This window comes from Zingiber officinale, chromosome 2A (assembly GCF_018446385.1).
Source record: "Zingiber officinale cultivar Zhangliang chromosome 2A, Zo_v1.1, whole genome shotgun sequence".
Taxonomy (NCBI): domain Eukaryota; kingdom Viridiplantae; phylum Streptophyta; class Magnoliopsida; order Zingiberales; family Zingiberaceae; genus Zingiber; species Zingiber officinale.
This window is the reverse complement of record NC_055988.1, coordinates 149,211,003-149,233,305: the sequence shown is the minus strand read 5'-3', so window position 1 is coordinate 149,233,305 and position 22,303 is coordinate 149,211,003. Positions and strand designations below refer to the sequence as shown.

The 22,303-nt window shown below is 35.5% G+C and overlaps 2 protein-coding genes across 27 annotated transcripts; one reads left to right on the top strand and one right to left on the bottom strand.

Annotated features, from left to right (window-relative positions):
* The first annotated feature begins 620 nt into the window (after nt 1-620).
* Nucleotides 621-17,445, top strand: LOC122042637 (myricetin 3-O-rhamnosyltransferase UGT77B2-like). Of its 26 annotated transcripts, none has more exons than XM_042602865.1 (11): nt 621-2,582; nt 7,287-7,518; nt 7,673-8,285; nt 9,079-9,239; nt 10,944-11,024; nt 11,145-11,242; nt 13,524-13,686; nt 16,077-16,225; nt 16,421-16,510; nt 16,600-16,908; nt 16,976-17,445. In XM_042602865.1, the coding sequence occupies exon 1, from the start codon at nt 772-774 to the stop codon at nt 2,140-2,142; it is 1,371 nt and encodes a 456-aa protein (XP_042458799.1). In that variant the 5' UTR covers nt 621-771; the 3' UTR covers nt 2,143-2,582; nt 7,287-7,518; nt 7,673-8,285; nt 9,079-9,239; nt 10,944-11,024; nt 11,145-11,242; nt 13,524-13,686; nt 16,077-16,225; nt 16,421-16,510; nt 16,600-16,908; nt 16,976-17,445. The 26 variants fall into 26 exon arrangements, 24 of the variants coding, with proteins under 24 accessions (XP_042458799.1, XP_042458798.1, XP_042458791.1 ...); XM_042602864.1 differs by having other exon boundaries at nt 11,136-11,242; XM_042602857.1 differs by having other exon boundaries at nt 7,287-7,403; nt 7,480-7,518; nt 8,209-8,285; nt 9,079-11,242.
* On the bottom strand, nt 3,932-16,999 carry LOC122042636 (ABC transporter G family member 45-like). The gene is made up of 22 exons (XM_042602840.1): nt 16,858-16,999; nt 16,653-16,773; nt 15,179-15,267; nt 13,275-13,359; nt 12,998-13,157; nt 12,707-12,774; nt 12,571-12,624; nt 11,674-11,764; nt 10,935-11,236; nt 9,999-10,597; nt 9,742-9,902; nt 9,523-9,626; nt 9,072-9,237; nt 8,069-8,244; nt 7,640-7,972; nt 7,180-7,470; nt 6,433-6,516; nt 6,227-6,360; nt 5,917-6,144; nt 5,675-5,846; nt 4,618-4,872; nt 3,932-4,536 (listed from the first exon to the last, which is right to left on the bottom strand). The coding sequence occupies exons 1-22, from the start codon at nt 16,935-16,937 to the stop codon at nt 4,267-4,269; spliced, it is 4,023 nt and encodes a 1,340-aa protein (XP_042458774.1). The 5' UTR covers nt 16,938-16,999; the 3' UTR covers nt 3,932-4,266.
* Nucleotides 17,446-22,303: the final 4,858 nt, after the last annotated feature.

Sequence of the window (22,303 nt, the reverse complement as noted above, 5' to 3'; positions counted from 1 at the left end):
CATCTTCATTTAATTTTGATTCATTAATTTAAGATTTTAACTCTTTTTTATTTGGTAAAATGAGTTTTTGATTGATTATAAGTTTTAGAGTTGTTGTTTTTCTGTTGTTTATACTGGTGTATGTATTGTGGCATACGAAAAAGGCGAATGCACTCGCCCCCAGTACTCCGTCAATTCGTCCCAGAACCAACACGAAGGAGGTAAATTTATACTGATGTATGTATGAATTTTGTGAAGATATTTTTTTTTAGAAACAAGTGAAATTTTGGACCTATATATAAATCAAATTTTGTTAAAGTTAAACTTTCAATGATCTTATGAGATTTTTTTTATTTTTTTTCTTTTTCTTCTTAAAAGTCTGATTTAGATTAGGATTATTTTGGTCATTTACTTTTTTCTTTTTCTTTACTTCATGTCAAAGGGGGGTTGAATGTAGTTTTTTAAATAGAGGGGGACAAAATGTAACTCGCTATAAAATTTAGGGGGGCTTAAAGTTATTAACCGAGTAAAAATTCTACTTTAGTTAATAATTAAACCACCGTTTCCTGCACATAATTTTTTCCATTTTAATTTTAATTTTAATTTTTATTTTCAGACAAGCTTGTCTACTAGATCTACTTCCTTTCCAAATAATGTCAACTTTATGGTGATGCTCACTTGACAGCCCCCACTCAATATAGAAAAAGCTGGGCATCGTGTCCTCAGCTAGCTGTTGAAAATTAAACTTGATTTTTAGATAAAAGTGTTGCCACCGGATTTTTGCTCGCCGACATGAACTCCGCCACTATGCCGTCGCCGCACGTTGCTTTCATCGCCTTCCCGTTCGCCTCCCACCCGCTCTCGATCTTCCAAATTGCCCGAACCGTCGCCGCCGCCGCCCCCTCCGCCGTCGTCTCCTTCCTGGCCACGCAACGCGCCCTCTCCTCTCTTCCCCCAGCTGACGACACCCCCAACCTCCGGTACGTCCCAGTCGCTGATGGCCTTCCTACGGACGCCTCCTCCCCTCCAACCAAGGACATCCTCCACCAGATTGCGCTATTCGTCTCGTCGACCCCCGGTAACCTAAAGCAGGGCATCTCCGCTGCGGTTGAGGCCAACGGCGGCGTGCCGGTGAGCTGTATTTCCGGCGACTCGTTCATGTGGATGTCAGCCGATGTGGCGGCGGAGATGGGCGTGCCGTGGATCCCGCTGTATACGGCGAGCTCCGCTGCTTTCCTCGCTCATCTCCACACCGATCTGCTCCGCCAGAAGTTCGGCGTCGACGGCGCGGTCGGCCGTGAGGAGGAGCTTCTAGACTTCATTCCCGGCCTCGAAGGGCACCGGGTCCGAGACCTCCCCGAGGGAATAATCGCTGGTGGCATCGATTCCCCCGTCTCCGATCTCTGCTACCGCATGGGTCAACGGACCCCCAAATCCACCGCCGTCGTTTTCAACACCTTCGATGGCCTCGACTCCGCGATCGATAACAGTTTAGCCTCCGCCTTAACCAGATACCTTCCGATCCCCTTTCACTTCTCGTCCTCCTCGCCGGCGGCGGACCCCAACGGCTGCCTCCCCTGGCTCGACCGCCAGGCCCCTACCTCGGTAGTCTACGTGAGCTTCGGCTCCATCATAACCCCGCCGTTGGCAGAGCTCGCCGAGCTAGCGGAAGGCCTCGAAGCCAGCGGTGTGCCGTTCATATGGTCTCTCAAGGAGGCGTTGTGGGAATGCCTGCCGCCGGGGTTCCTGGCGCGTGCGGCGGCGGCGGGGCAGGGGATGGTGGCGGGGTGGGCGCCGCAGCAGGCAGTGCTGGGCCACGCCGCGGTGGGTGGGTTCGTGATGCACACCGGGTGGAACTCGGTGATCGAGGCGATCGCCGCCGGCGTGCCAATGATATGCCGTCCGATCTTCGCCGACAATTTCATGGCCTTGCGGTCGATGACTTTGGAGTGGGGGAACGGGATGGGGTTCGAGGGGGGAGTGATGACGAAGGAGGGGGTGGTGCAGGCTCTGGATGCGCTGATGAGAGGGGAGAAAGGGAGGCAACTGAAGGCGCGAGCGAAGGAGCTCAAGGACGCCGCCATGGCGGCGGCGGCGCCCGGTGGTAGCTCCCACAATAATTTCGAGACCATGCTCCAGTTGATGCTCGGAAGTAAAAAATAACCATTTTCACAGTAGTATTTCAAAAAATAAAAATATCGCCGTGCCAGTTGCACTTTTATTTTATCTGACTATGGATGTGATTTTGGAACCGCATCGACCGGCCGCTTCAATTCGCTGAAACCCGGTTTGAATATCCTAGCCGTATCGGGCATGAACAGGGCGAACTAAACCCGCCGGACACGACGAATTAATTTAGACCTCGAAACTCTTGCCTGGATCACGTGATCAATTTCGTATGAACTTAATTAATCTTAAAGAGAGATATTGTACATTGAGCTGTTTATTGTATTATATCATTCGATGCGTTAAACCCTAGCGCTCAATCGATGCTGCTGCGCGCCGACTGATCATGTCGTCGGAACCTGAGCAGTTCGCCCGTGGATCGGAGGCGAAGACCATTGAGCTTGCCGAGAAGGGAACAATTCGCGTTTGAAGCTAGCGTAAGTGATGACCAGTGAGCTCCTTTCGGTCCTTCAGCATTTTGCTATTCTCTACCTTTATCTTCTTCTTTGTCTTCTCTCGGGTATGGCAACGAGTGAGTGGGAAAAGAGAAAAAGGAGAAGAAGGGGATGCGATGAACGGGGATCAACCTCCAATGATAATGATCATAGAGAGAAGATTGAATTTTAATAATCAAACTAAGTTAATTAAATAATTGTATTACTTCATTGATTGCTTTTAAAGGCTATATAATGTCCTATATATAAACGAGATGATTTGTCAACATAAAAATTAATCATAAATTTAATTGATCAACTCTAACTAATGATATTTTGAAAGAGAAAATTAAATAATAAATCTAAGGGCGTATTCGAAAGGCTAATTTGAATATCTTTCACTTGCCCACAGTCCTTCAAAATAGCCATGTCCTCAAGATTTTTTTTTTCAACGATTTGCATAAAATGTCTTTTCATTGCAAATCAATTGAGACCTCCTATCATTCTTTGACGATGACGTGTATTGTGTTGGGACTTCGTTTATGAGCATGTCAATACTTTCTTCTGTAGGAGCAGCATTGAGTCTCCCTTTGCTTTGCCTTGTGTCAAGTTCTCATCGAGTTAAAACAAAAACATACTCCATGTCATGCCTTTATTGAGCAGTAGTTAGTGCATTTAGTTGTCATGTCATGTGATGTTTTTTTTTTTTTGAGTAAAAACTAGTTTGATAGTGTCGCTCCAAGGGAATTACTTTATGTTGTCGATCATGGCAAGATATTATTGCTTTGCTCTCTTCAATGAAAGAAGTAGGGATTGTTGTAGATTTAGTAACTTCAATTATAGGTGTTGCGATGATTGTGATAGATGAATTCTTTTGGTCATTAGCAAGGTGTAGATCTTCATATGGATTATCTTTGTAGCTATCTTGTTGTTTAATGATTTTTTTAATCTTTATTGTTTGTAGAGTTTGTAATCCTTCTAAGGCATGAACTCATATAACTAGAATGCCATCTTGTATTTCGTTGGCACTTTCTTGTGTTTCACTTTCAGCAACTATCTTATTGTTTTTTAATGAATCCTTTTACCTTCATTGTTTGTGGAGTTTGTAACCCTTTTAAGGCATGAATTGATTGTTCGCTATAGTGTCATCTTGTGCTTCATTGACACTTTCTTATGTATCACTTTCATTGAGATCAATCTCCAATAATCAAAGTAATTTGATTAAATAATTGTATTATTTCATTGCTTATCTCTAAAAGTTACATAATGCCTCTATATATAACCACATAAGCATGCCTCATCAACTTAAAAATTAATAATAAATCTAATAATATATTCTAACTAATAATATTTTGAAAGAGAAAATTTATAATAAAGCTAATGACTTATTCTAAGGATAATGTCCTTAAGAGGCTATTTGGATATGTAAATGGCTTGCCAATCTGATAAATGCAAAAATGATTGCTTTCTCTATTTCTTGTATCTACTCCATATAAAGCTTGATTTTATTCAACAACATGCTGTAGATGTTACAATTTGCCCCAGTGATATGAACAATTGAGGGTTGTAATACAGGTTGAGGCTATCACTAACTGTCATATGCTATTTTGTATAAACCAACTCCATGTCTTCGTTTATCTGGAGTTGATTGAAATTAAATCTTGGTTGTACAAAACATACAGTTTAGCTATCTTCTCTGAAAATTCAGATACTTGATGCTGAACCCAAATACAAACATAAATAACACAATTATTGCAAAGTGTAGGGACACAATGAGTGGAAGATAGCTCTCTTGTACCCCAAAATATTGCTTGAGAAACTCCTTCACCATCATCTTGATCCCGCCCATAATTTCCAAACTATCATCACCGTCACCTAGCTGTGTAACCATTAGACCATAAACAGTCCATGCAGCAGGATTAGCCCAATAATACCATCTCCACCAAATTGGTATCATCTGAAACATAAATGCCATCAACATATGTTGGAATAGGTTGTAGTATCAACATAAGCTGCAGAAGTACCAAATACCATATACCTTTTGAGGAATGAAGAATCCGGAGAAGATATTCCACGTAACAAAGAGGAAAAAAGAGAGAAGCGCTGCTATTTCTTGGTTTGGTGTTAGTGAGATTGTCATCATTCCAAAGAGAACAAAATAGATAAAACTCAAGACCAAGAACAGAATGAACCAGGAGAAGTTTGCCACTGTAAATGGGAATCCAATCATTGGATAAACAATGGCTGAGAAAATTAAAGCTTGGCTCACAACGTAAGGAATCTCAATGGCCACCTGAAAATTAGAAGTCATCAGAGGGGTGTAGATCAATTTTGTAAAGGGCAGTATCTATAAACTAAGATATTCTTGTTTTGCAAACCAAATGTGCACATCAAATTCTCATAATAGAAGCATCAGATTGGTTGTTGGTCAGGATGAGTGATATGAGCTTCTTAATTTTATATTATGTTTAGAAAGTACTGAGACAAGTGCCATGTATCAGATGGAAGTAGTGATTCATGTAGCATTCTATTGGGAACAACCTGATACTTTTCCAAAAATAATCTTGCTACGACATCTAATATTTGAATTGGTTGTTTTATATATCTGTAAATATATCTCGGTTATTCATTGGAAGCTAAACTTAGATTGACATAATAGAAATTGAAACAGATGTGACACTTACTTTGGTGCTTTTTACTATATTTTTTTGCACCAAAGAGTTACAATCATAATTTGTAATCTAATAATTTGGTGGTGTCAAGCGTAAATATTTTACGGGTGCAAGAGCTTATTCTTTTATTTATTTTTCATGCTTGCAATGAAGCACTTATGAATTTTAGTAGGGTAAGTCATTCCAACAGAGGAATATTGTGTCAATTCTTGTAGGTATTTTTTGCATTTTCTAAATTGAAGAATTTTACTAGTGTTATAGAAGGGTAGATAAATCAATATGAGAGTTTATTAAAATGAGAATTGCAGAAAAATAGCCATGAAAAAACTTTTCTAGGATATTTTACTCTTTTTGGTAGTTAAATCATTATTGTTTGTTTGTTCATCCACCCGTGTCTATGATTATATTAATTAGCAGTAGTACCTGAGCTATGGCATATGGCAAAGAAGAATACATCCCAGCTGCCTTTTCACGGTAAAATACAATCCTCTCCCTTTCCACAATAGGCTGTACTACACTAGCATTTGCGAACCCAATAAACAGTGCTGAACCATACATTGCTCCTAGAATGTTGAAAATATCTTGCTGTGTGTCTCTGTTTTTTTATTACAAATTATTAGTCAACAATAAAATTAGAGTAAATACACTGAGTCTTGGTTTCTTACCTTCTAGAGCCAATTTTAAAGAATACTAAACCAAATAGAAGTGATACTGAGAATGTGATGATGAAACGAACTACATTATGCTCTGGATTCTTCCAGTAAGATCTATGTTGTTTCCACAGGCAGGATATACACTGAGATGAAAAACTTTGTGTATATTTGGATTTGAAGTGAAGGTCTTCTGTGTTAGTCTGTCTTTCACTCAACTCATCAACCAGGTTAATGTTGTCTCTGAGGGATGCAAGAAGCACGTTATCAAATTGATGTATGATGCTTGTTTATACATCTATCAAGTTGGATATGGTAAACTTACTTGTGAAGTGATGAATTGCGATATATAGTTCCAAAATCTATGCCAAGCTTATACTCCATGGCAGGAGAAGTGACATTTAACATCCATGTTGCAGGATTTTGACCATCTATAATCATGGGTACTCCTGGAATAGCCTGAAAAAAAAAATAGTATGGGGTTAAACATGTTCTTTCTCCTGGTAAACTGGCTGTAGTGACTTTTCTTACTTCAAAGTATTGTCTCATGTTCTTCGATAAATTTCCCAAAGGTCCACTGTATATAAGCTGCCCTCCTCTTTTCATTAGAAGTAACTGAAAATCACAAAATTAACAAGTCCAACAATCAACCTATTTGGGGTACAGGCAGGAATAAGTTCCACACGGAACTTCTGTACAGTGTCTTAAATATCTGTATGTAGTTCCAATCTACTTATTCTCTGGTCTCTGTCCTACTATGAAACAAAAGCTTTAAATTCTTGCTTAGTCTGTGTTTCCTTGTTGGACAATAGCTATCACATAGTTTGTGGACATATCCAATGCCTTCAAACATGCCTTCAAACATATTAGATTACATCTCATCATCATTTCATTGATGTTCTTAATACATCTTTTACTTTGTGATTCTTATTAAATTATTGCGAACATGCTTACTACCACACCTACGTTTGTGTTTCATATCCAATATATCAGTTAGCACAAGAAGCCTCTAATTTCTGACTACAGTTAATGGTTTATATATCAAATGATGTGTCATGGTTTTAATAATACTAGTCTCTTTGAAAAGGAAGAGAATTACTTTCATGTATATATGCTAAAGTGTTCAATAGTCTATTGATTACCTTGCTGGTAGTGTGCACCACTAACTTATAGTATGATAAGAAAGCTGGTTTGATTAGGAAAGATGTGGAAGGCAGCTATGTGCTTGGTAAATACCTCTAATATTAATAGACTAAATCCGCCAGCTTGGGTAAATACCTCATCAAAAGCTTCAAATATCTCAATGCTTGGTTGATGGATTGTGCAGACAATTGTTCGCCCAGTGTCAGCTGCCTTTCTAACTGTTCTCATGACAATTGCTGCAGCTCTAGCATCTAAACCTGTTGTGGGTTCATCCATGAATATGATAGAAGGGCTTGAAACTAACTCCACTGCAATTGTTAGACGTTTGCGCTCTTCTGCGGCAAGGCCATTTACTCCTGGTAAACCTACCATTGCATTCTTCAGTTCCTTTAGCTCAACCAGTTCCATAACTTCATCTATGAATAGCTGAAGCAGAGGAAAAAATACAGAGTTGGTTTACTTGAGAAAACAAAGGTATGACAGTATGCATGAATTGTGTCAATGTAACCATTGCATGCAAAATAATTGGTCATTTAGGTTGATAAATGCTCTGGTTTTTGTTGGTTTTCTGGTATCATGATTCGGGATAACTTACACTTCTTGTGTATGTGTCTATGTCTGATGGAAGACGAAGCCGTGCTGAGTACCATAAAGATTCTAGAACGGTTAGACAAGGAGAGTGAGTATCTGATTGTTCACAATATCCTGAAATCCTGGCAAATGTTTCCTGCTTTTTAGGATATCCTGATATCTTGATGCTTCCTTCAATGTACCCTGCTGTTTTTCTTCCTGCTAAAACATCTAGTAATGTAGTCTTTCCAGCACCTGTCACTCCCATTAGTGCAGTTAGTACTCCAGGCCTGAAGACTCCAGAGACTTGCCGTAGCAACTGAAGCTTATCCTGCTTCACTCCAGCTTGCTTCAGTTGCTATGAACAGTTAGAGAGAAGAGCTTAGTCATGTAACATACTAGGTGCACAAACTAACCAATCTTGTGTCTGAAATGATAAACTTTAGCCATTTACCTTAGGCATGTCTACATAATAATTAATATTTTTGAATGCTACGGTCAGAGGTTGAAATGGTAGAGACATCCTTCTCTGGTGTGTTGCTTCAGCTGTTAATTCTTGGGCGTCATCTGCATTAACCTTCTTGAAATCTGTAGGCGCCATACGTATGTTGGATCGACTTCTCAATGGAGCTGCATTTGTTGGAGCAATATATTAAAAGAAACATGATTGGGTATCATTCCGCACATGAGACTAAAGATGGATGCTATAAATCAATCATCCTATCTGCTGAAAGATCTATGATTCAAAATTCAAATCAGTCTTGAAACAAAAAAAAGTAATTTGAACTTTGAAGTAGTTTTTGCATGTTTCATCATGTCAATGTGGAATCAGTTTTCAACAGCATTTCTGCAGTGAACTATTATCATCATCAAGCTGAGTTTGCTCATCTTCTGATTATTTGAGGTTAAAAAACATTGGTGCTTATTGTTTGTTAGCCTCATAAGGCTGAGAAAAAAATTGAATTACCTAATTGGAAGGTCTTTTCCCCTGCTCATAGGTTTTGGCTTTAATATAAAAACACCCAAAACCCACTAAACTCAGCTCATGCCTAGTCAAACACTACTCAGCAGAAATCAAATTCTCATAGATGTAAACAAAATTTTGCTACCTCTGGAAGCCCAGTTCATCATTGTCAAGTAGAAGTTTATGCTAGAAGTTGAAGTTAACTACAGACTATTTTGTAACTGTTTGTACTTTGTTGGGATACATTTCTAACTCAAAAGTTAGCAAGGAAAATATGTCTAGTTTTGTATGAATACAGAGTATATGCTGTTTTGTGATTTTCTATCGAACTTTTAGATATTTTAAATGCTGTTGACAGGTTGAATTTTCATTCTAAAGCTTTTGTGCTGAGTAGTTCACTGTTATTGAGGCTATATGCTTGTTAAACTCTAGATAATATTCTAGATAAACATATGCAAGTGTACGCTTGAAGATGAGATCTGGGAATTTATACCTCGTAGGTATTCAAGTGCAACAATGCTGAGAATGTTGAAAACCAGAGCAAATGCAAGCAATATCGCTACAGAGTACCAGTACCAGTGCCACTCTGTTAACATCCCTCTTTGTCTCAGAATGGTCTTTCCAACTGTATCCTCGTTGCTTCCTCCATTGTCAATTTTCTGTAAGAATAATTGCAGATAGTGAGTTATCCCATTGAATAAGGAAGTTTAAGAATTTAGGCATTGTTAATTATATTTTCTTCTGAAATTACTAATGAATAAGGAGAAGTATCTATTATTCTTGTGAAAGCAAGTATAAATTGCTTTGCTCATTTTGTCATCAGAAGCTATGAATGTGGAGTCATAAACTTTTCTTCATATGCATATTCAATGCTTTTCAGAACATTACTGTAGCTACAAGTTTCAAGCAGTGAGTTTGCAATTTTTATTGCCGTAATAGCTTACCGTACTCCATCTTTGATCAAGAAATTCATTGATTGCTACAGCATTCTGACCATATGTCAAAGGTGATAACCAATAGCCCCAGACCAACCATGATTGAATAGCATCTGTTTTCAACGTATTAAACAAGTATTTAATTATTAGGAAAAAAAAAGGTTAAAGCAGGATAGGAACAGATTTACATCTTATAATACCAAACTGTGAAACCATCAGTAAACTAACCTTTGGATATGACAAAACCTCCTAGAATGTAGACAGCCACTAAAGTGGCTGTCCCTAGTGTGTTAGCCATCAGCTGTGTTCTTCCGATAACCGCTATAAAGCGGAAAAGTGACATCGACATCTGATGCACACAAAATAATGCCAAGAACTGTTGCAAGAATCTGCAATGGAACAAATATATGTTTCTTTTTAAATTCATTGCAATTGTTATGCCCACCAAATCAAGATTGAGGAACAAGGTATATGTGTGGACCTACCTAATTGCTGATGGTGCAAAGCCAATTACATAGTATGTCAGACTTGTCCATAGACCTGCTTCAACAAATGAGGCTGGGAGGCTGAGGATTGTAATAGGTAAAAGGAAAGCCCATCCTGGCAGAAATAGTACTTCCCTCTGCTTGTAATAGATAGGAAGTCTTCTGATGATAATTTGCAATTCTGTCATACCATTGAATTTTACCATCACCACTCCACCAAATATTGCTCCGAGATAATGATAACCATCCATTACTGTCTGATGTTTCATTGTTGTTCGGAGGAAAATTGTCATAGTGATAAATGCCAGCAAGATGATTTGTATGGCCTTGAATATGTGAAATGGAGAATTTCTTTTCATTAGTAGCTTTTCCCTTGAGAAGCTGGCCTTGAATATCTCCCACTTTGGGACGCTATACATCTGGTTTAGTTTGATAATTTGATCACCCTCGTCAATGTTAAATGGCTTTTGCAAGTCTTCTTGGAGTTGCTGGCCAAAGCTGGAAGATCTGAAGCATTCTGAAAATTTTTGTACGGATATGTACTGATAAGTACTTTTGCTACCTGTCCAGTATTGTGATTGATCCATCTTTGATATTATCTGGATAAGTTCATTTCACACAGTCATTTCATCTGAGAAATTTCATAGACCTACATAACCAGTTTTAACATGTTTTTTTGTTTGATATTTTTGATTTTTTAGTTTCAGTAGTCACGTATTCAAGCATGCTTAAATCTTTTCTTTTCTTTGTCAGAATTCTTGAAGCTTTTTCCAATCTCTGTTCTGAAATATGCTTCTACTAGGGTTTTCATTAAGTTGTAAATTACAAAGAACTTGTAGTCAGTGCCTGACACATCTATTTCAAATTATATAATTAATTCTTAATCCATAATCCATGGGAAATCAGTTACTTAGAGGAACAACTGGTATTTAATACCTCTTGCAGGAAGTCTGCAACGTTCTTTCTGTCAGGACATTTGAAGCCCATCCATTCAAAATATTTAAGGACATGTTCTCTTGGTCCTTGGTAAGCAATTTTTCCCTCACATAAAAGGATTATGTCATCAAATAGATCAAATGTCTCTTGAGTAGGCTGAAGCAAAGATATAACCATGGTGAAATCCAAACCATGTGTAAGCTGCTGCAGAAACTTGAGAATACGAAAGGTAGTGGAGCTATCAAGCCCTGTGGAAATGTCATCCATGAAAAAACATTGTGCTAGTCCTACTAGCATTTCACCTGCAGGTATTTTTTTTCCCAAACCAAACAAATGTCTCAGATTCTGAATGAAAGTCATTTTAAGTATGTGAAGATGGTTAAGATAATAAATATGATTATAACTCTACTGCTTTCTTCAATATCTTGTTTACGCTTCAAGAGATTTATCATAGTGATTAAGGTCTCTAATATTTGGGCCTGTTTTGTTCTTGTCCAGATGGTAACACACTTCAATAAGGGCCACACAGAAGGCTATGAATTATAGCTAGCTTATCCAATTGCCATTAGAACAAACACTGTAATTATATCTTGAGAAATGTCGAAATGGTGTTAGAAAATGGATAGGTAAAAAAATTCGAAACTTTAGCAAATTATTTTTTGGGGCATGAAAACATACATTACAAAGACCTAAACGCATGCAAAATGCAGAACTGACGTTCCAAAGGTAAGATGCATACCAATAGTGACTCTTTTCTTTTGTCCTCCGGATATTCCCCTTCTCATCTGATCACCTATTATTATGTTTGCACACTCATCCAAGCCAAGTACCTGAAAGAATAAGTTACAGGAAGTCACAAAAGATAAAAGTTAGTTTGTGCATGGAAAAGGTTTTTAAGCTTCTTCTGGGAAATGGTTTCGCATGTTTTTAATTCATTAGCTATCGATCATTCTAGAGATTTTTGTTACTGTCCATGTGAGAAGTGAAAGGTTTACATTGGAATTGAAGGTTTCATAAATCGTACTCTGATTCTGCATCCTTCTTTGCGAGATTTCGAAAAGTATAACTGATATGCAGTTGAGTCACTGCATATCTTGTGTGTCTATGCATATAAGGGTGGTGCACATGCAGTTCATATTTTATTAAAAATGCTAGATATTTTTATTGAAATATGAATTTGCATCAATTACATATTACATCAAATAATCCACCTAACCATCGTTGTCAACAAAATTTGCATGTATTACTTAATCAAAATTAGTCAACCTAATAAATCCTGTTTCATATATACTTTTTATAATATGAATCTGTGCCGTATCTATGCTAACCAACTATCACAATTCCTGTAACCAAAAGGTTTACTTGTTCAGCTAAGATGTTCATATAACTTGCTTGTTTGCCTATTAACTGATTTAATTTCTTCAATATCAACTTAAACAAAGATGCACACTTAAACAAGCTAGGTGTTGGTGTAGCTCTCCTGGTCCTTATCCATAAGCAAATGTTATGCAATCCCTCACTGCATGAACTTATGTGGCCAAATAAGTGGTTTTGACTGAGACTTTTCAAATAATTCTTATGAACATCTAAAAGGTCCCATTTATTTGGCTGTACTTAGCAGGAAATAAAGGAGTACCTTCAGAATGTAGTTGACTACGAAATCCCCTTCATCTTTTGAAAACTCAGTTTCCTGCATAACCCATAGTTATCTCAATTGAGCTTCATCTCTATGTAAATTTTAATGAAGGGAAGAGGAGAATAATCATGATTACCGTGGCATAGGTATTTGTCTCTTTTTTGATGCTTGCTTGTGTCTCTCCTGTGCTCATTTTAAGCATCTCTGCAAAAGCACCATTGATTGGTTACAACAACATAGTGTTAATTCATATGAGATATGCATTATATGTTTAGATAGTTTTGCTTAGTATTATTTATATTATGATTTTCTTCTTATTAAATCATCATCTAGGAGTAGGCATAACTTAGTCTAAGGGTTGTGCTCTACTCTTTCCATTTCGATGTTAAAAGAGAAGCAACAATTAAAGGAAGGCATAGATCCTTGCCTTTTTCATCTCCGGCATTTAACAGCTTCTTAGAGAACTCCAGGGTCTCCTTCACTGTCATCTCAGCTTGATGGGCGTCAAGTTGGCTAACATATGCACACATCCTTTGTGAGATGTAGTGGTTCATCTTTTGCCCATTGTATGTGACTTTCCCTGTGACCTAGGAATGGAAAACCAAACAAGTACAAAAAATAAACTGGAAGAAATAGAATAGAACATTTGCAAGTTGATAACTTATGTTAAAGAAACAATAGGGCGAGAAGTAATAAATACTTACTTTTAAACTAGGATCTAGTTTCCCAGAAAGTGCTCTCAAAAACGTTGACTTTCCCGAACCTGGAGATCCTAACACAAGTGTCATCCTGAAATAAATATATTTAACTTAGTACAAAATTGTTTATGTATTATGTAATCCAATTCAGAGAATTTATAGAAACTGCTTTATCATTTACAGTTTAGAATATCACACAGGGATTCACAATGATCTAACTATGAAAGGCTCTGACTTTTCATCTACTTCGTGCAGATGTGCAACAGTGCAAGTTGCAAAATTAAATGCCTCTGGAGAGTTACTACAGCATGGTACAACATCTCAGCATACATCAGCCAAGCCTATATGATGCTTCAAATTTCTAAGCCCTCCATCCCAGCCTTTCACTTCCACACCCATAATATTATGAATTATAAAGGTATGTGGCCAATCTTATTAGTCTACATCTATACGTGTGTTTATGTGATACATACACAGTCAATTATATGCCATAATCATGTGGGTCCAATTTATGGTATGCTGACTAAGAACACTATTATCAGACCGAAATCCATCCTACGTTTTAATTTAGATCAATACAAATCATATTTTCTGTATTTATGTGAATAATTGCTCTAGTGATGATTCTCATCTGTGTAAGACCTTATGACTATTATGGCTTTAGCTCTGCTAGTTGAGTTAGGAGTTTAAGTTTAGCCTATGTGAAACTGTTGTATCTGTAGCCTAAATGCCTTTGCCTAACTTTGCCAAAACACGAGCTTGAAACCAATATAGTAAAAGATTCCTATCAGTCTACAAAGGTTGATCAGCTTGGGTGTGTTGATCCGATTGATTCTCATCTGTTGTATTGATCAGATAGGTTGGCCTAATGACTCGAAAGTGTGAGTCGGGTGTGTCAATTGAGCAAAGTCAATCAAGTAAGAGTCTAGACCTCTGGTCCGTAATCCTTTGTCCCTTTTGCAATTTGCACTTCAGATTGCGGTCCGAATCTGGTCAAAATTGGTTATGATCTCTCCTGGGTTCATCTTCCCACCTAGGTTATAGTTTTGGATTGAGTTAGGCCGTGGGCGGATTGTATGGTGCCGAGCAGGGGACGGCCCGCCCATCGCCGGCGGCCTTCAACTACTTGGCTCAATCCAAAACTATAACCTAGGTGGGAAGATGAACCCAGGGGAGATCGCAATTCTGGCAACAATCCGATGTGCAAATTGCAGAAGGGACCAACAAGGGATCAAAGATTGCGGACCAGAAGATCTGCACTCATCAAGTAGGCTCGGGTGAATCAAACAATTAAATAGATCAATCAAACCGAACAAATTGGGTAAGTCAAGCAAAACAACTTTGGTCGATCTCTAGAGTCGTTAGGTGAATTAAACTAATTGACAGGATGAGTAGTACAAATGGGCTAGATGGATTATGGATAAATTATATCCAATAATATTTAATCATGTCAAAGATTATTCTTTATTTATTACTTATAGTATTTTTAGAAATAGCATATTCAAAGTTATATGGAGTTTTTATTTGCCAACTAAGCTCCAAGTATACATAAACAAGCATTTTACTGAGATCTTTAACAGCATGTGAATTTGAAGACTAGAGAAATATAATAATTTATCAAAGCTTGTGCCTAGATTTGTGCCAGCTAAATGTTAAAATCTCAAAAGTTTATTCTGATACACAACAATGTTTGCACGTGACTTTTCTGACAATGTTTCTTGAAGACTTGTTGCAAATGTACAGTTCGAAGAAATCCCGTAGGAACTGTCAGAAAAGTAAAACTTGTCCTCTTGTGCCAAAGAAAAAAAGAGAGTAAAATTATTCTCTTTTTTTTTTAAATGAAGAAAGTCAAAAGTCAACCTGCAAGCTATTTTGTAATCTATCTCAATGACAGACTTAAAAATGAGTACCTAGATGGCTTTACAATTCCTTTCAAATCACTCAGCACTTTGACATGCCTCCTTTTTGTATCATACACTTTTAGCCATCCCAGAAGTTCCTGTTAAAACATACAACAATTAAGTTAGGCAAACCTTGGCAGGCACACATCTGAAAAATTTTAAGTAAAATGCAGAAACACCATGATCAGGATAGGATTCTCTGATCAATTTACATTTATTATGCCCCACAGCTTTTACTCGCTTTTATCTGCAACGACTATGTTGTCACTAATATCAACAACAGTACTCTGACACAGCTTTTACTCCCTATTTTTCATCACAAAAGAGCTTCCATGATGGCTTTCAAATCTTCTGCCATGTTTCATAGTTTGTTTTAGCAGTAGCTAAAGTATTTGATGGTGAGAAATGCAGTTGCAAGCAATAAGACCATCCACATCAGTATCCTCATCCAAAATCTAAAATTTAAGATAAAAGAACTACTTTATTAAATTTAGATATTCATTTTTCACTACATGATACTTCTCTATAATTTGCCATATATTTATTTTTTTATTATTTTTTCTCTTTCCTTCATATTATTATTATTATTAGATGGAGGAAATAGATAAAGGAGAGAGAAATTTTTTATTATTAAAGGAAAGAGAGAGAAATTTTTTATTATTAGAGGGAGAGAGAAATAGTATTTAATGTTTAGGGAATGAAATTCATTCCCTAAATTTAAAGAACTACTATTCATAAAATGTATATTTAGGGAATAAGTAGGATACTTGATGCGGATATTTTTTAATGCAAAATGTAAAATTTAAGATAAAAATTTAGTTTAAGGTAATTGATATGGATGCTCTGACATATCTTTTATTTCATTGCTTCCCAATGCTAATGAGTTTGGCTATTTATTCTACAACAGCTGGCACATTTATAATGGTGCTCAACAGCGCTCCCTCTCGCCTTGGCTGAACAAAGTGACAAGGAACATGATTGGAGTTAAATCACTGTCTCAATGCACAGTGTTTTTTAGGAAATCTTCCATGCTAACATAGACAAGTGGAAGATGAGGTAATTGTCAAACAACATTTTTTTCCATGAATCAATCAGTAAACAAATTATTGCACCAAATTTAATTTCTAGGTAGGCATTTTAATGAAGGGTTACTGCATCTGTACTGATCTAGCAGATTGAGCGCAAGTAATCACTTCTGCTACAGTACGTAGGTATTATTGAGATTCAACTAATGGATGGTCTTTTATTCAGATTCAAACAAGTTTATGAAACTTCTGCGGGACCAAAAGGATATAACTTTTGGCAACTAGGAATTAAGGGAATGTTTAATTATCAACAGAGGTAAGATTCCATCAATCATGGAGATTATTAATTAATCTTAAACTGTTGAAGCTGATTATATATGCGCTTCTTCAATTATTTTGTCACAGTACTGAAAACATAATTATCTAGTAAAAATGGGCCATGAAGGTATATTAGGAACCTGAGCAGTGTTGATGATGACATTCGGAAGGGTGGGAAGAACTCTCCCCGAAGCATGGACCTCGGTCTCCACTGACAAATGCTCGAACCTGACTTCAATCTTTGGAGCTTTGATCCCCGACCTACAATCATTCAATTGAAAAAAAAAGCATGAACAATGAGTTGATGGAGTATTTTTCATCTCGTCACACACTAGCTATATATACCTTCTTCTCCAATCCTTCAACCTGGTTACGAGCTCTTCATGCTCCTCACAGGTAATCGAAAAGCCTTGTGATTCTTCCATGGATCCTCTCTTTCCTTACTCTATATAATCTCTTGCAGATCCTCAAAGAGAGCATGCATGCATTAATTGCTCGCTGCTCTTTATCACTTCGAAGACGCTTGGGCAACAAGTTAATGATTGTGGTAGCAGTGGAGAAGACGAAGGGAGAAGGTGTGCATATTTATAGGGAGAGAAGCAAAGTATTGATGCATGAAACCATTAAACCTAACTCCTTACGTGGTGTAACTGTCTCCATTAGCTATTTTGACGTTCATTATATCAACTAGAGTGCCGGCCTAAACTTGCGGTACCATGTCAGACCAGTCAAACTTTGCTTACATGCGAAAAACTCGATTGGTCTACGTGTACAGTCAATCCATGCATGGGAACAAAACTATACTTGGACATTTCAGCACTTTTACGTACGTGAGATGAGAACACTCTTAGCATTTTAATTAACAAGGGTACTTTGCTTAATTAATTAAGAGGATTTTTGTCATGTAATTAAACCCTTTATGTATTTTGCTTTATTTCCTTGTAAAAGTTTGTATTTCGTATCATTGGTAAATGTCCATGACAAGTGTTAGGCGAGTGGAGCTGAGGTGGACTCAGGACTCATTGAATTGAACTTTTGAAAAAAAAATCCGACCTACCCTGCCTTGAATTCGTGTTAGTTTTGAAACAAAGTTTGACTTGAACTCGAGTGATTGATTCTGACATCGAAATTTGGTACCCCCTGTGATCGAATGATTGAAACCTGATGCGAGCCGATGTGTTTGCAATTTGTGAGATTCATACATGCTCTATGATCATCGACACCTATCTACCTTTTAATTTTGCCTACACGATATTGACCCTTAACTGACTAATCCCTTTCTTTAATAGACACATATGGATATCTAGCTCAGAAAATTCAAAGAGATATAAAAGAAATCTAGAGAGTGAATTCTGAAAATTTAAGAATATTAAAGCCAATGACACCATCCCAGTGACTCAAATCCGTTGGACAACGAACCATTTAATTACTATTTTAATCCTCCGTTATTATTTTAAGCTTGCTTACTAAACCCTTCCTACTTTACTAGATTCCCCCACCATCTTTGCTAGATTTTGCGTCACCCAGGCTTCTTCCACACTTGTCGGAGCACGTTTTCCTGCCTATTTGCATGGCGGCCGTCCACCCTACGTACGTCCAAAACAAATCTCACGTAATTAAACGTATAGATATATAAATTAATAATGATAATAATAATAATAAATACCAACATTAATACCTTCCAACTTCAGAATACATTTCTTAGACGCATAAACCATTAAATCTACACCCTCATTTTCCTCCTCTAGATAAACTGATGACCTGATGCACATGTGGAACATGAGAACGATATTGTGGTAATACATTGGACACCAGTTTTGGCCTGTATAGCTGCGGGTCAAGATGAGACAAAAATTTAGGCATCGAGTTTCAAACATGGCCTTGGAAATTCCTGACAATTAACTAATTAAACTTGTACTTCTATCGAACTAAATTAAACCGATTCTTCGATATACCGGTGTGATCACAAAGCACTGATCAAAACCTTTCACGCTTACATTTCTGTCTTGACCGGATTAGGCAAAGATCGTTGTTGCTTGTGCAAGAAATAAAATCGTTTTGGGCATCGAAATGAAGGTACATTTTCGTAGAAAGATGCATCACGTTATAAATTCATGCCTAGCTAGCTTGTTCACTCCTTGCAATAAATATAGGCGATAACATGGCATTAAATAGAGTTAAATATTGGATAGAGTTATGAGTTTGAATGGTCCATTCCATTCATGATCTGTTGATAGCAATGCATTAATTTAAAGATTTCTGGTTGTCGGATAGATGTTGTTATCTAACTTTAAATATATTTCATTACTCTGCCAAATAATATATATACATATATATATATATATATATATATATATGAGGATAAAACTAAGAAGGGTAAAAATCATTCGTGAGTTTTTTTTTAATAAAAAGGCATCCCACTCTATCAATCCCTATAAACTAATAAAGTTACCATCAAGTACACTGTTCGATATTATTATCTCTCATCATACATATTAAATCTTGAATTGGCTGACTAGTTATATGAACATAACAAGTCTGTTATGACCTAGACTTGTTATGTGTTTTGCCACATAACAAGTCTGGATTGTAACAACTACAATTTTATAATTATTACAATACCAATTTATCTTGTTCAACAATAATATTCATGTTATAACAATTATAAAGTATAATTATTGATACAATTATAATAATTATTATGAAATTATAACTATTATTATTATGAAATTATAACTACTAGATGATAGACATGCCATATTCATATAATTGACCTTAATCTATGTGACAGAAGATAATAATATTAAACAATACACTTAGGGACAGCTGTGCTCTTTTTAAAGGGGGCTGATATGTGATAATAGAAAAAAAATGCTCTTTAACTTTTTACCCAACTAAGAAATATCTATCTTGTGTTAAGTTTAATATTAATATTATTAATATTGTGTTTTTTTTTTGAGTTTATATATATATATATATATATATATAGATATAAGATTAAGGACTTCATCTTTTTTATATATATATATATATATATATATATATATATATATATATATATATATATATATATATATATATATATATATATATATATATATATATATATATATATATATAGGGTAGTTTGCCGACCCAATTAATGTTAGAGAGATTTTTTTATAGATATCTTATCTCTATAAAAGAACATTTAATTATATAATATATAGCATTTAAATCAATAAGATGATTTTTGTAAATTATTTAAAATTTTATATCTTATCTTTTACCCTCGCAAATTGATTCACTTCTTGTTGTAACATAATGTAATCTTAAAACTAAACTATATGTTTCTTATTTTCTCATTCACTATTTGATTTTCTTAGTTACGCAAAGATCACTTAAGACTCCAATTAAAAGCTCCTCTCTACTTCAATCATTCATTCTTTATTTTATTGAATAATAAATTCAAGATATCTCCAACTACTTAACTTGGTCTCCAACTACTTAACTTGAAAACATCTCCCCACCCTACCGATATGGGCTATGAATAATCTTAATATTTTCTTCCAAGTGTGAGGAAACAGATCATAATTAAGACTCAAAGTCAACATTGTCTTCTCGCGCATTGAATTAGACATTCAAAATTGAAGTTTCTACTGATATTGAATGGTATTTATTTAATTTGTTCTTCTCCAACCAAACAATATATATGCGTGCGCTTAACGAATATAAAAGTTTTATTTCATTTGAAAGAAGGTATGAAAAGTATACTAACAAATGGACCTTTCTGTCGAAGTAAAGCTAAAAATTAGTCATTACATAAAGTCTACATTTGGGAAATAAAACTTGGAAGCTAGTTAGAGTTTGTGTTCCTTAAGATAATCACACTACTCCTGTGCACATTATTTTTTTCTATACTTAGTCAAACTTACATATTTCATCATCTTCCAAGTTAAATAGTCATTGCCTATAAGTCAAATAAAGAATTTGTTCCATGGAGAAAATATTTTACTGTTGAGAATATAATTAAAATTTTCACATTCAAAATAAATATAAAAGATCATGAATTTAAAAAATAAAAATATTTTCATTAACATGAGGTCTTTTGGGTAGAACCTAAATATAAATTCATAAAAGTTTAAATTCAAAGTGGACAATATCATACTATTATAAAGATATGTGAATTTTTTTATCCTAACAATTGATATAAGAACTATAATGAATTACATAAATTCTTTTGATTTTAACATTTAAAAATCATATATTTTTATTTTTGAGTGATATAATTGATCTAACTAGTGATTCATGCCCAGAGATAGATCTTGCTTAGGGTTGGACTAGTTTTAAAATAAAAATTATTACCTGTGTATTTTTTTATCATACAATTGATATAAGAACTATAATGAATTACATAAATTCTTTTGATTTTAACATTTAAAAATCATATATTTTTATTTTTGAGTGATATAATTGATCTAACTAGTGATTCATGCCCAGAGATAGATCTTGCTTAGGGTTGGACTAGTTTTAAAATAAAAATTATTACCTGTGTAAAATTTTTATTTAACCCTCTAAAACTCACTCTTTCTACACCTAAAGCTCAGTCCACCTCATTAAGTTCAAGTCTCTCTCAACTCTAATTTCTCGATCCGTTCCTATCCCGTTGATTGATTTTGACAAGATACAAAAAAAAAAAGTCCAATTTGAATTGAGGTCATTAATTTTGTTCGGTTAACATTTATTACTTGTGTAATGCTTTCATGTTAAATCTGTAAATATAAAAATAGCCTATACAATTAATAGATGTATGACTTATTCTTCTTTGATGTTAGCTCTATAATATAATAATTAGTCTATCTCATTAACGGTCTTATGATTATCTACTTCTTTGATGTTACCTCTAGGATAGAATAATTAATAAGGAATCTATATAATTATAGATTAAATTTGTTTCAACAATCATTTAGGTCTAATAAACTAATAATATGAGTTTATTAGATACATTTTGATTCCTATATGACTAAAAAATATTTATGAAAAATTACATGATAGATCTACGAGTAAATTATGATATGTAAAATTAGTTTATCTTTTACTAATTGCATCATCTACTAATTAGTTTATATTCATAAAGTTTAGATAAAATTAATTACTATATATATATAAATGATCTATATTAATTGCGGTCATTAGCATGCCTACTGTTTAAAATGGTGTTTATCATTCTTTTGTTCTTTCTCATTAAATACATATTAATTATAGCTTTAATGAGAGTTTTTAAATCTTAAAAATATGATTGACTAAGTGAATAATAATATATGTTCTATAAAGTAACTCGTCTTTCATAACAATTAGAAATTTAGATATCTCTATAATGATATAATATTATCCACTTGGACCTAAATTCTTTAGTTTTATTTTTTAGTTTTATTCAAAAGACATGATACCAATAGAGATATATATTTCTTATAGGTTCATGATCTTTCCCATATATTTTCAATATGACATTTTGTTTGCAACCCCAACAATCTCCCTTTAAACGAAAGACTACAGATCCTCTCAAGTGGAAAACCTATTTGTTTGACATTCGATCCTCGATTCATCAGGTTTTCTTGCCTCTCGGTCCAACCGACCTACTAGGTCTTCTCGTCCCTTGGTCCACCCGACCTACTATGACTTCCTTGTCCCTCAGTCCAACTGACTTATTAGGTTTTCCTTGCCTAGTCACAACTAGAGGTTCTCTTCCTAACTGTCTACCCAGATTTTCTTTGTTCAAGGTCAATATTCTATTCACATGATTCGATTAGAC